Source organism: Phycodurus eques, chromosome 8 (genome assembly GCF_024500275.1).
Source record: "Phycodurus eques isolate BA_2022a chromosome 8, UOR_Pequ_1.1, whole genome shotgun sequence".
NCBI classification, from domain to species: domain Eukaryota; kingdom Metazoa; phylum Chordata; class Actinopteri; order Syngnathiformes; family Syngnathidae; genus Phycodurus; species Phycodurus eques.
The window spans coordinates 22,555,888-22,570,798 of record NC_084532.1 but is presented as its reverse complement, the minus strand read 5'-3'; the positions used below and the strand labels follow the sequence as shown (position 1 = coordinate 22,570,798).

The 14,911-nt window shown below is 40.6% G+C and overlaps 1 protein-coding gene across 1 annotated transcript; it reads right to left on the bottom strand.

The window, feature by feature from the left end:
• Window positions 1-518: 518 nt before the first annotated feature.
• Window positions 519-2,472, bottom strand: ptgfr (prostaglandin F receptor (FP)). Its single transcript, XM_061684205.1, has 2 exons — window positions 1,678-2,472; window positions 519-878 (listed from the first exon to the last, which is right to left on the bottom strand). Exons 1-2 carry the CDS (start codon window positions 2,470-2,472, stop codon window positions 519-521), a joined length of 1,155 nt encoding a protein of 384 aa, XP_061540189.1.
• Window positions 2,473-14,911: the final 12,439 nt, after the last annotated feature.

Genomic DNA, 14,911 nt, shown 5'->3' with positions numbered 1-14,911 from the left:
TTTTATAGATGCGATTATTGTATTTGTAATTTAACAGTAAAAAAGTTTTTGTTTTTGCCATACACACTTTTAACGTCATATCAGATGTAATTGTTATGAGTGTCGACTAGACCATCACATATTTTAATATTTATTTTTTATTGACTACAATCCACTGTATAGCAACACATTTGATCTTGTACACAGTGACTCAATAGTGATGACGATAGCCGCTTAAGCACATTAAGACAATGGATGACATACTGTATATATAATAATACATATGATGTATTACAGTACTGTAATATGAACCTACTAATCCACAGACTGGTCCTGCTTGTCTCTAATTTGCATTCAAAAGGACAACCACACATTTAATAGTGAAAACGAGGAACTACACACATCACACAACTGTAACAAACATGAATTAGCACAAGTTACTCCATTTAAATCACATACTAACGGACAAATTCTGTTGAATGCTGTTTTCAACTTGACAATAATCCCCCGTCAACCTTCATTGCCTCTCCCCACTTTTTTCAGCCTTTCTTCCACACAGATAGCACCACGTGAAACAATTCGGTCTTAGAGTCGTCAGACAAACTGATGCGAGTGTTTTGCACTACTAAGCCGTCAAAGAGGCACGCGGGTGGGCCGAACTTGGAGTGGCTGGATCCAGAGCTTCGCAGGAAGCTGTGCTTCCAGCGCACAGGCTCCCTGGACTTGGACCTGAAGCATCGTTGCAACATGTGATAGAGTTTCTTCAGAACGGCCTTCCTCAGCAGGATGTAGACCCAAGGGTCCAGGATCTGGTTCCACGTGGCTATGCGCACCAGAAACAGAAGTTTGTCAGATGCTGGGTCATCATCGTCTTTGGAGGTGAGAAGGATGACGCGGGTCTGCACAAAGTAATACATAAAATAAGTCAATAGTGTAGAATAGCTAGTATATGACCCCGCGGCCTCACGTTGACCTGTACCTTGTTACCCCAGAAAAGCACCTTATTCGCAATGCAGTGTTATACTGTAACACTAAATAATAACGGTTTGAAGTTTAATTTTTTTGTGAGGCTACAGGGTTATGCTTGTGATGAGTGTGCGTGACAAATGATTGACACCGTGTTAGTCACGCATTCTAATTGTGTGAATGTGTTTCCACATTTTGTGAAAGTTTTGTTTTGAAGGCTTTTAACAGGATGTGACGCTGATGTTGCCCCAACTTGTCAGAGTGTTGTCGAGCAGAGCGGGAGGCTTGTTTATTGCCTTGAGTTGTTTAAAAAAGCTTGCGTTGTGAAATACGCCACACAATACAATTCAAGAAAGAACTTGTAGCAAAGTACGAAAATGTCTCCGCTCTCCGTTCTCCAGTCTTTCATATGCCATCAAGTCTTCAATAAAAGTAAAAGTTGAATTTTCATTTATGCATTTCATTAGTCATTTATATTTTTCACATAGTTTTCTGTATGTAAAACTATAGTTATTCTCCCCAAAAAATGTTTGTTGTTGTTGTTAATATTTCTGGGTGCCTGAGACAGATTATTTGGATTTCCATTATTTTCTATGGGAAATATTGCTTTGGTTTTCATAAAATTCAATTTTAGCTTTCTGAACTGATTAATCATGTAAACCGAGGTTCCACTGTATGTGCCCTGGCTCAATAAAGGTTGACAAAACACTGGCCTAGGGTAATTCTGCTTACCAGTAAAGGCCCCCAGCAAACACAGGAAACCAGCATGATGGCCATCAACTGACAGATCATCTCAATGTGGTAAGATGTTCCTCTGCTGTGATGCTTGCGGTGGATAGTGGACAACAGCAGAAAGCAGCTGGTCACGGTATTGCAAATGATAGAGAGGAGCAGGGCCAGCAAGCCCAACAGGGCGAAGAGCAGAGGCAGGAACACATCCAGCCTGTCATCGGGCTTGTCCAAATTGTAAAAGCACCAGCTCCTGGAGCTCTGCAACCTGTAGGACTTCCTAAGCACCACCGGCAGCGCAGCCACCAGGGCGGCCAGGAGCCAGATGACAGACAGCAGTTTATTCGTGTGGCGGAAGGCTAACCCAGTGGAGTGGTAAAAGGGCTTGGTGACCCCGATGCAGCGCTCTATCGCCATGGTGCTCCCCAGGAACAAGGGGCTCAGACCGAAGAAGACCAAGGTCGCGCCAAAGAGGTTGCACACTCTCCCGTGGGGGTCGAACGTTTCCCAATGCTTGCGCAAGCTGTAGACGTGAAGCACCACGGAGCCATTGACCAGGTGGCCCAGCAGGTCCGTGACCACCAGGCTGGTGGCGAACACAGAGAAGGGCGCCTTGGATTTCGGTGGCATGCGTTTGGAGGATTTGAGCAGGATGAAGAAGGCCAGGCTGTTGGACAGGATACCGACGGTCATGGAGACAACCGAAGCGGTCACCGACAAATCCTTCTCCACACAGGTCATGTTTGTGGGCGTGGCCTCTGTCCAGCTGCTCAGATCAGCGCTCTCACTGGTTGACATTGTGGAGATTAAAGCTGGAACATAGCATGCCATTTTGATTAAAACAGCTCCCCCTAAAAATAATAAATATCATAATTGTACAATGATCCAATTAATGTGTCAAGTGCCTTAACTTGTCCAAACCGAAACTGTATTGGCATCTCTCCCTCATAATCGACCTGACAAGCCGAGGTCCCCCCCACCTAATCTTTATCTTCAACACAAAACCTGTGCTCGCTGAGAAACACACTTGCCGAATATTTTCTTCTTCAAACGGTTGGATTCCGGTTGACAAATATAAACGTCCACAGCAAGGAATGAGTTAGTACCACCACTATAACGTCACAAATCTAAAAACCATTGATACTGTGCAAAACTGAAAAATAACAGCATGCAACTGCGCCACGTACATCAGCACCACACCGCCACAATGGATTTGAAATAGAATGTGTAATATGATTAAAGTGTATACTTTCATCTTTAATTTAATGGGTTTCACAAATAGCAATTACCATTTAGGAATTGTAGCCATTTTGTGCAGAGTGCCTCCATTTTCAGGCGCTCCAAAGTACTTGGACCTTTTGGACATGGAAAAGGCCAGCCGCATTCCTTTCTTAATTCAAGACAAATGACACAGGAAATCAAGTTTGTATTTGACATCTCTGTGAACGAAACTACCCATATGAAGACCAGGGAGATCTCAATGCAAGTGGAGGAGCACATCATTAAACTAAAAAACGAATTAAAAACATCTACAAAAGCAATAGTAAAAACAGTAGACGTGACCAAATAGCACATTTAAAAAAAGAAAGATTGATGCTGTGACAGCCTGACTGAAGTAACAAAATGAATTGTGAGGTGTATAGCGTTATACTCAGCTCACATTCAATCTAATGATACAAAACTGATGGGGTGACTATTGACTAATGGTCCTAAAAATACTATGAAAGAAACTCAAAACATAGAAATTGGATATTCTTCATTGGCTAAGTCAGTGACATGATCTAAACCCAATAGAGTATGCTTTTCACTTCAGACACAAATGAGAGCAGCAAACAAGCAAAAAGTGAAGGTGTTGCATTCTGGAACTCAGAATGTGGTGATGTCCACAGACTCCAGTAAGTCTTAGTATTAAAAGAATCGTCCTAAGTCAACTGGCATAGACTCCTGATATTGACAGGCACATTATGGAATTTTTGGATGTTGAAAAATCCAACTACAATTTCAAGACAATAGACAATAAAAGCATGTAAAAGATTTCTTACCTGAGCCTTGTTACCTCATGTCACGAAGCTTCTGCTTTTCTGTGCTGTCAGTAAGCCAGCTTTGCTTCCTTCGATGTTACTTATGAGGCAAAGATGTGCTGTCTCCTGTCTCCTCACTCCAGCTGCTGATGCAAAAAAAAAAACAAAAAAAAACGCCTCAGTGCTCTCCGTCAGACATGCGCGTCCTCCTTCGGCGATGGCTCCTCCAAGCAAAATAATGGAGCATTACACACACAACCTCACACACGTTTGTAAGTGTGTGTGTGTGTGTGTGTTTGGTCCACCCAAAAGTCTCATTTATCTGTGGCCTTTTGTAAAGCTTCCCATCTACTGATGAAACTATTGCATCACAAACAAGTCGAGCAACTTAGGTTGTACGTTATCCACTTCCAGTTCCAATTTGTGATGCAGTGGACACGACCACAACAACCATCAAATTGTAATAAAAAAAATAATAAATAAATAAACTACCTATGTGAAGTCAGAACATGTGAGCGCATTAGCTTGTGTACATTTGCAGTTAAATCCAACCTCAACACTACAAAAAGATAAGTTCTGATTTTTGTCACTATCAAGACAATTAACTTAGCTTCTGGGAGAGCAAACCCTAACCAAGCCGAGATAAATAAGACGCACCCACACAGGCACAGGAAGAACATGCAAACTCCACACAGGAAGGCCAGATGTTAACCCGGGACTTCAGAACTGTGAGGCGGATGTACTAAGTCAACCACCGTGTCGCAATTGATCGATAAAATAATCGATTCTAAAAATATTCGATAGCGACAGCTCGAATTTCCAAAGGCTCATACTGCAGATAGAACAAATATGACAAAAAGTGATGTTTTGGAAAATTGAGAACTTCCCTTTTAATTGTTCTGCCTGTCACAATAAATTGCTTTGTAGAAAATGATTAAGTGAAATTGGATAATTTCCCATAGCACAGTGATGATTTCTCACGACACACTACAGTATATGCTGCGGGAATCACTGTTTTAATACTTGACTATCCTTCTTTTTGTGTTTGTTTTTTCTTGGACCATGGCAATGCAACCTGTTTCTCTTTCTTTCTTAAAACTCCTAATAGCCCCAAAATTCCCTCCCGGGTTTGACATCACACCTTCCAAGTGTGCTGTCACAGACGGCAACGTGGACCACATGATCCACATGCACAATATCCCAAATCACATCCTTTTGGCGGATGCCTTAATAGGCAAGGCCGAGCCCGGGGATAGTGGGGGTGTGGCGGGTGTTCAGCTGGAGTCATAGTAGAAAATAACCCATAATGTTGGCTTTGCGGTACTATCCTGCACCTAATCACAAAAAGCACTCCAACACCAAAAGTCACAGGTATCAAACGTACTCTTCCTCTGTTCGTACTCGTCGTCATCATTTTCTCGCCATCACAAAGCTCCAAGTGGCCCTAAACGGTCCCCAACCAGCCATTTTACAGATTATTAATGGTGCCACAAGGAAGAAGGCCTTCAGTGAACCATATTTCTCCTCTTTGTTGTCCTTTAGATCAGAATCATCTTTATTTGCCAAGTATGTCCAAAACACACAAGGAATTTGTCTCCGGTAGTTGGAGCCGCTCTAGTACAACAGACAGTCAATTTACAGAACACTTTGGAGACATAAAGACATTGACAAAAAACAATTGCGCAAAAAGATGCAGAGTCCTCTAGCACTTAGAGCAGTTCGAATGACTAATATTGCAATAGTCCGGTGCAATGATCATTGTGCAAAGGGCGCTGAGACTTCAAGGAGTGTATGCGGTTTAAAGTGACGAGTAGTGCGATCATCTGGGACAATGTCGGTTGTGCAAATGTTACAGATACTCCTCAATCAGTGTGCAAATGGAGCAGATGCTACTCTGGCATGAGTGGCCAGTATATGCAAATAGTGCAGCATGGCGAGACAACTACAGTGAGTGCACGAGTAATACATAATTGGCCCCACAGAAATGTGACAACGAACTCAAGTCAAAAAATTGCCAGCTTGTTGTGATGGAATTGTAGGTTAGGTGTTTAAGAAGTTGATCGCAAGAGGGAAGAAGCTGTTGGAATGTCTACTAGTTCTAGTTTGCGTTGATCGGTAGCGCCTACCTGAGGCAAGGAGCTGGAAGAGCTGGTGACCGGGGTGCGGACGGTCCGAGAGGATTTTGCACGCCCTTGTCTTAGTTCTGGCAGCGTGCAAGTCCTCAATGGTGGGTAGGGGGGGTACCGACTATCCTTTCAGCAGTTTTGATTGTCCGTTGCAGTCGGAGTTTGTCCTTTTTTGTAGCAGCACCAAACCAGACTGTGATGGAAGAACACAGGACCGATTCGATGACCGCTGTGTAGAACTGTCTCAGCAGCTCCGGTGGCAGGCCGTGCTTTCTCAGAAGCCGCAGGAAGTACATCCTCTGCTGGGCCTTTTTGAGGACGGAGTTAATGTTACGGTGGTGTTTTTAATTTTAAGTATACGGTGAACCCTGCATATTAGCGGTTCGCTATTCACAAATTCACCTAACCTGTCATTTTCATCTGTTGAACATATACTCAGTAATTTGCTGAATAATTGACCTAAAGACCCTTTCCCAAAAATTTTAATATCATGGAAAAGTTTAAACTCAGAGCGTCAGCCTCACAGTTGTGAGGACCCGGGTTCAATCCCCGGCCCCGCCTGTGTGGAGTTTGCATGTTCTCCCCGTGCCTGCGTGGGTTTTCTCCGGGCACTCCGGTTTCCTCCCACATCCCAAAAACATGCATGAATTGGAGACTCTAAATTGCCCGTAGGCATGACTGTGAGTGCGAATGGTTGTTTGTTCCTATGTGCCCTGCGATTGGCTGGCAACCAGTTCAGGGTGTACCCCGCCTCCTGCCCGATGACAGCTGGGATAGGCTCCAGCACGCCCGCGACCCTAGTGAGGAGAAGCGGCTCAGAAAATGGATGGAAGTTTATTTATTTCCATAATTCCATTCAAAAGTTAAATTTTAATAGATTATAGATTCAGGGCCCACAATTTCAACAATTTCAAGTATTTATGTGTTTGTTTTTACATAATTTGGGCTTCCAGCTCATAAAACCCACAAAATCAGGAATTCAAATAATTAGAATACTGTGAATAAATCAGCCCACATTTTGCAGGCCATCAATGTTTGAAACTGAGTCTCACACACTAATCATCTAGTAAACTCAAAGCACCTCCACAGGTTTCCCCAGGTGGCATTAAATTGCTTCATTGTCTCAGTTGGGTTCAATATGGGGAAGAGTGCAGAGTTGACAGTTGAGGTCCAGTCTGAACTATCCACAGTCAGTCATGATTTGGGGTGCAATGTCCAGTGCAGGTGTTGGTAAACTCTGCTTTCTTAAATCCAAGGTCACCACAACATTCTACCAGAATGTTTTACAGGACTTGATGATTCCTCCTGCTGGTGATCTGTATGGAGATACAAATTTCATCTTCCAGCGGGACCTTGCCCCTGCCCATACCGCCAGAAGCATCAAAACCTGGTTTGATACCCATGCCATCACAGTGCTTGACTGGCTCGCCAACTCGCCAGATCTAAACCACATTGAGAATCTATGGGGTATTATCAAGAGGAAAATGTGGGGCACCAGGCCCAAAAACAACAAAGAACTGACAGCAAGCATCAAGGAAATCTGGGCTTCCAAAACTCCTGGGCAATGCCACAGGCTGTTTGCCTCAATGCAACGCCGCATCGAGGCAGTGATTGAAGCAAAGGGATTCCCTCACAGTATTGAAGATTAACATATCATTTTCAAAGTACCATATTTTGATTGATTTGATGTAATGTGACCCTAGTTTTTTTTTTCTCATACAACTGAGAAGTAAATGGTGATTTCTTCACAGTAAATGGTGATTTCTTCACAGTATTCAAAATTTTTGAATTCCTAATTTTGTGGTTTTTATGAGCTGGAAGCCCAAATTATGTAAGAAAAATTTAAATAAATAAAATAAATACTTGAAATTGTTTAAATTGTGGGCCCTGAATCTATAATCTATGAAAATGTAACTTTTTTTAATGGTATTATGGAAATAAACAAACTTTTCCATGATATTCACATTTTTTGGAAAAGATGCACTTTTTGTGCTCTTTCTGAGACACCCTAAGATGGCACAAGATGGCACAAAATCCCTGGCTAATTGGAAAGTAGTGACGTGATGCAAGATACGGGCGCTATATGGTGATAGTGAACTCAACTCACTTCACTTCACTTCAAACAGCAGTTTGACAGATATTGAACAATTCTTCAAAAGGTGGTGCAAGGCTCATTTGCACCAGCTTGACGTGAAGCCTTTTCGAAAAACAAGCCAAGCTTTCTGCTTGCACCTGAAGGGCCCAGTCATCTATATGCGGGGCACACAGGCCAACTCAGCATGGCAGCCTAGCGCCGCATGCGCCGTCTTGGTTCAGAGCACCTGAGATCATTAAGATTCTGCACTAGGCGCTGGCTCCTGTGGTCAAATTCGTAAGTAACACGTGAACAGGCAGCACTCAAAAGTGTTTTTTTCAATGGAGGACAAATCACATGTGGGATTCTGTAGCAGTCCTCTGGACATAGGGATGCAGACCTGCGTTGTAATCGCCCCACTGACAATAAAATCAGCTCCAGAGGCAGCTGCATTGATGTACAGTACAGTGATGTACGTTGCCAGTCGCTTTTTTGAAAAGGGTCACTACAGTGGGCGGAAAAGTTGAAAAATATAGTTAACAAAATAACAAAATAACAAAATATAAAATATAAAACAAAATAAAAACAATAATTTTTCAACTTTTTTTTTAACAAAAAAAAGTTGAAAAATATAGTTAACTGTTTTTCAGCTAGCTCCTCTCGGTTCGCAGCCATGTTGTTTGTGGAAGCAGGGCATATTAGCTAGTGACAGTGTATAAATATTTAATTTAATTCAATTCAATTTGGTTATATTCCTATTAAACATCCATCCATCCATCCATTTTCTGAGCCGCTTCTCCTCCTCAGAGTTATGATATGGGAGGAGTTTAGTAGCAATTGTTACAATAATGTGCTTGAACAAATACAGTGGTGCCTTGACTTGTGAATTTCATTCATTCCGTGAGCATGCTTGTAACTCAAAGCACTCTTATCTCAAATCATCTCTCCCTGTTGAAATTAATGGAAATGTCAATAATCTGTTCCAGCATCTAACAAAAACACCAACAAAAAAAATTCTGTAACATACAAAATTGTACTTTATAAAACCATACATAATAATTCAATAGAATGTAAAGAGATGAACAATTTGTGCATCATGATAATTCAATGGGCATTGAGCTGCTCTTTCTTGTGTGTGTACCTTGGCCACCAAGGGGCACTATAATAGAATCATGTATATTTAATGATGAAAAACATGAAAACAGAATATATGCCTGTGAGTATTAAATGCTCCGGTTGTGTGCGTTGCTACCGCTTGTGTTCAACGTTGTTTAGAGGTTTATAATAACAGCAACATCAATGCAAGTTTCAGTGACCCATCTTATCTCACATTTTTGCTTACAAATCAACACACACTAAAAAAAAAAATCGTCCGAGCAACGGTTCATACCTTGGGTCAATCCTAAATTGAGTTACCACTGTACATCAATCTCCCACATATTCACATAGCAGTCTCGCACATATTTGCGAATGACTATTACCAAATTATCCTATTGAAATTGTTTGCTATGGAGGCCATCCCCAGGTTTTCACTGAAAAACTCTATTTACAGTTTTATTGCTCTATTAGAAACACCGTACGATGCCACAAGATCCTGCCAAAACCCTGTCTGAATAGAAATGTTATATTTTTAACTAGGCTTTACACGATCAGGATTTTTGGGGCCGATCACCAATCAGGGAGTTTAAAAAAAAAAAAAGATAACCAATCACCGATCCGATCACAAGATGGAGGAATGTGTCTATTTAAATGACCTGTTCATTTACTGTATATACTTGTGTACTTAATTTCTCAAACAAAATATATTTACAATAAATAATGTATCTTTGTTCATCTATTTATGCCAGTGAGGCATAGTGACAGACAGAACAAATGATAAATGGTCTTCTATTAGATCGCAGGAAGTACATACAGTAATTAATGTATCCACTTTTTGTGACATTTTTGTTTGTTGGTGTTGCGTGAGATTTTTCAATTATAAAATATGTTCCTTGGCTCCATAAAGGTTGGTAATCACTGCTCTAGTCAGATTGTGTATTCTATTCAGTAAGGTCAAACCAACATTACATGACAGAAATAATGGGTTCTAACTTACTGTAATTAAATTACTTTATTTTTAATTAAATAACTTCACCCACACCGAAGCTTTAGAGCATGATTCGACAGAACGGCGGCATGTTTACGTCCAACCGCTCGTGATACCAGTAGCTTGCTAGGCTACATAACGTTTTGTTGCCTGCTTGCGAGCCGTATCGTATGAAAAGTACGTGAACATAACTCAAGCAAGTCTTAAACAAACGTCCTCTCCTGTCCTGAGCACCGGTGACCACCAACACACGTTTTCCCCCCTTTTGTCCTTATTATACAAAGTCGACGCGCTCCACTCTTGTTGTCGTCGCCACGGTAACGAGTGTATCCGGTCGCATTTGAGTTGACAAGATAAAGCCCAATGATCGTAAAAAACGGGATGCGGTGGATTTTTTTGCAGTAGTCTGACAGTGCAATCGTGAAAGAGCAAATTTGTCTTGTAGTATGATCCGGGCAATACGTGTTGTCTGTCTCAGACATGTTGTCTGTTCCACACCGCCGACATGTATTTTTTATTTTTTTTTACTAACTTTATTGGAGATAAGTTCACATATTTTCAATACTACGTCAAAAGATGCACGACAAGGCTAAAAATAAACTAGCTTTTGGATTCAAATATACTCGGCACGATGGCGACGCGGAGTAAATGTCTTTTGCGGAGCGGATCAATGACGTCATTGATCGGATCGGCGAATTATGACATTAAAGCCGATCAGCATAAAATGCTAAATATCGTCCGATACCGATCAGCCCGGTAAAATCGGTGTAAAGTCTATTTTTAACCAATTGATACTAATTGTCAGACCCCACATGGGTCTGTTAATTTTACAATTTAGTGACCAATCTAAAGTGTTGAAAATGGCTTGCTTTCTTTGATAATGCAATGTTAATGGATCAACAAACATGCTGTTTTTCTGGGCGGGGCTTTCCTGAAAAGTGGTGGCTTTGGAGATGTCAGGATTCCGCCCGACGGCAGCAATAGGCATCATAGACAGTTACACACACAAACGCTTATTACTTCCAGCAGTCCCTATAAAACACCACTGGGTGGCAGTATCGGTCTGCAAATAACTTCCTGTTGCCGCTCATTTGCGCCCCTGTCAGGCATGCTCAAAAGGGAGAGAAGTTTTACTTTATTACACATCGGTTAACTTTAGCTTGCCATGTACTGACTTGTACGACAGTTGTGACTGTTCAGGTGTTACTTATAACACTACTTGCACAGTTACTGCATGGTTTTTTGTCAGCATATTAACATTGGGACAAATTAGTGTTCTGCAGTTAGGGTTGTCTTTTGACTTTGTCCCCGAGGGGGCGCAAACGCTCTAACGCGGCTGCCGGTTGAGGACGTTATTAAAGATGAACGAGGTGGAGGGAGCGCCATAAAAAAAAAATCAGAGTGGGGCTGTTACAGAACAAACCATCTGCTCCTCTTCATGCACTATTTGTCCGTGTCACCCAAACAGGAGGTGGCACAGTCAAACATGGATTTTTTAAAATGTGGATTTTTTAAAATTTAGCACTGTAGATGGAGGGTAAAGTAGTGTTTGGGTGGGATGTGAGTATATGGGCTTTCTTTTTTTTATATTTAATACATCATTTAGTGCAAGGATTATCAAACCTTCTAGGTCCAGGAGGTAGACATTTTTTCAAAGGAATCCTAATGTCAATCAAAGACAACTATGTGTAGAGGCATAGAAATTAAAAAAGCTGCCTTTTTTCTTCAGGAAAAAAAAAACGCGGTAACATTCCGATAACCAATTGAAATTTTTTACAATAAAGAGTTGTAATGTTTTAAGAATAATATTGTATATTTTTCCCCTCAAAAAAGTTTTAATATTTACAAGAACAAAATATATATTTTACCTGGATAAAAAGTACTAATGGTATGAGAATAAAGTTGTATTTTTCATTCTCTTAAAAAATAGGACTACATTCAAGAAAACATGCGTTTTGTTCTTGAAAAATAGGACTTAATTTCTGTAATTCGACTTTTGTTCTAAAAAACACAACTTCTATGGCATCCTCTGTGATGACAAAAGATTTGAAATACTGAGACTCTACCTGCAATGGTCAGGTGGCACCATGGCGTAAACGTTGATCCTGTCGCACAGCTCCAGGGCCAGGACCATCATGAACCAACCAGTACTCAGCCAGGTGTTTGAACTTAGACTGGACATGTAAAGTAGGGTTATATTTCTGTTAAATTAGAAGACGAGCAATGTTCCCTGGCTGCCGTTGAGCATCTCCCATTGCCTCCATCTGAAGAGTATTTAGGGGTTAAATCAGTCAGTTGTGTGCTGACTCCTATTATCATGAGTTTAAATGTGATCAGTTAATTCTGAACACAGCCACATCCGCAGGGTGTGCACACTTGTGCAACCACGTTATCTCAGTTGTTCCCGTCCCCTCTTCAAAAGATTTTTTTTAAATCATTTGAGCATGTTATAGGTCACATTAATGTTGAAAAAAGTCTTGAAGTGATTTAATTTATTTTATTTATTGGTCTCAAAACCTGGCATTGGAATAAGTGTATGTATATATATATATATATATATATATATATATATATATATATATATATATATATATATATATATATATATATAGTGTCTTTTAGATCCACAGTATATTTATTTACTGTACTGTATATATTTCGCTGCATTACTTTGTGTACTGAAACCTAGTAAATTCTCATTATGTCCACCAGCGAATGGGCCGAACAAGTCTTTTTCACTGGAATGATTCCCAGCCTTAAGAAGGTTTAGATTGGCAGTCAGAACTGTGACCTTCATACCTTCTATATATATGAAGGTATATATATATATATATATATATATATATATATATATATATATATATATATAAAAAAGGATGAAACAAGTATATATATCCATCCATCGTGCTGGTGCCTATCCCAGCTATGGAGGCGGGGTACACCCTGAACTGGTTGCCAGCCAATTGCAGGCAAATATATGTATATATATATATATATATATATATATATATATATATATATATATATATATATATATATATATGTTTTTTACATTTATATTCCCAATATGATATTTTAATGAATAAAATAATTCATTTTTATTTTCAATGTAACTATAATTACTGAACCAATTGTTTGACAGAACAACAAAAACAAAATCATGTATTTTACACATGGTTTATTCTGCAATTGTTTTTAATTTAACTTATTAAAAAGATAGATAAATTAATTTCAAACAATGCTTCAATAAATAAATTTTAATCACCCATTTTTTGGAAAGAAAGAGCTATATTAATGCAACAAATATTATTGAACACATGATAATGACATACTCAATGGGTCGGATTTAAGAACTGTACGTGGGCCACGGGCCGTACTTTGCCCACCCCTGATATAGAACAAGGTCAAGGCAGCTTTTGCAATCAGCAACAGCAGTAGTGCAATGCTAACAACCCGTGATTACGCAGGGGGCTCTGTGCAGTATGCGCGTGCACTACTTCTATCCATGCGGCAGCAGTCCACCTCAGATGCCCCTGATGAAAAACAAAGCAAAACTGCACGTGCCGTGACAAACATCTGCCGCCGTTTGTCACCGGGGAGCTGGGTGGAGGCTCCTCGTCATGGAAGAGGGTGTGTAGGAAGCAGTCAGGAAGCACAATGTCATGATGGATTTGGAATAACTGATTTCAGTTTTATAAGCAGGTAATAAAGGTTGTGTGTGTGTGTGTAAATGAATGGTCAATGCATTATATCACAGAGGGAACTCAGCACTAATCCCTTGAGTAGAAGTCTACATTGCGCTTGGTGTTTTTTGTCTCTAAATCTTTCATGGCGAAGACATGAATTATGCACTGAGAGAGTATAAACTACTGAGAGTTTCCACAGATTCCACACTGTGCGCAGCGTTGAAGTTAAGTAGGCTCATCTGTCATTTTCTCGGTGCTGCTGTACAAGTAAATTGATTGAAATGTATTGTCAGTCCCGAGCCGTTCCTTCGCAACTTAAGATGCTACGTGCAATGTAGCCACATTGTAAGGTCGTAGTGTCACTGAAGAAGTAAATGAGCAAATAGTGTTTTCATTTTCCACATTCCAAAAAGGTTAGTTAGGTTCATTGACGAATCTAAATCGGTGTAAATGTCGAATGTGAATGGTATGATATTTAAACGAGACCAAGATCATCCATCCATCCATTTTCTTAGCTGCCTATCCTCACAAGGGTCACGGGAGTGCTGGAGCCTATCCCACCTATCATCGGGCAGGAGGCGGGGTACACCTTGAAATGGTTGCCAGCCAATCGCAGGGCACATACATACAAACAAACAACCATTCGCACTCACATTCACACCTACGGTCAATTTAGAGTTGTCAATTAACCTACCATGCATGTTTTTGGGATGTGGCAGGAAACCGGAGTGCGCAGGCACAGGGAGAACATGCAAACTCCACACAGGCGGTGCCAGGGATTTAACCCCGGTCCTCAGAACTGTGAGGCAGACGCTCTAACCAGTCAACCACCGTGCCACCTAGACCAAGATCAATAATTTCTAAAAAATCAAACAAAATAAAAAATCCACTCAGTGTGACCTATAACCTTTAAAAACCTTAAACCTTTTTGAGAGGTTAAACCTTTTTGAGAGGGTAAGTGAAAATAACAATGTGGTTACACAAAGGTGCAACCCCTCTTATACAGTAACTGGAATCTGCCTCTGTCTTCAGAACTAAGTTAACCACTCACATTCAAACTCATGTTGAATGTCAGCACACACATTGGACCTTTTACAGTGCCTATATAACCCCTAATAAATTTCAGATGTTCTAGGAGGCTTTTCCTTTTTTTTTTTTGCCAAAAAGTTCAGCATTGGTTTCATCGGACCGAAACTGCAAACCGACATCACACGGTCCACCAGGCCCCACGCCTCTTAAAGGCA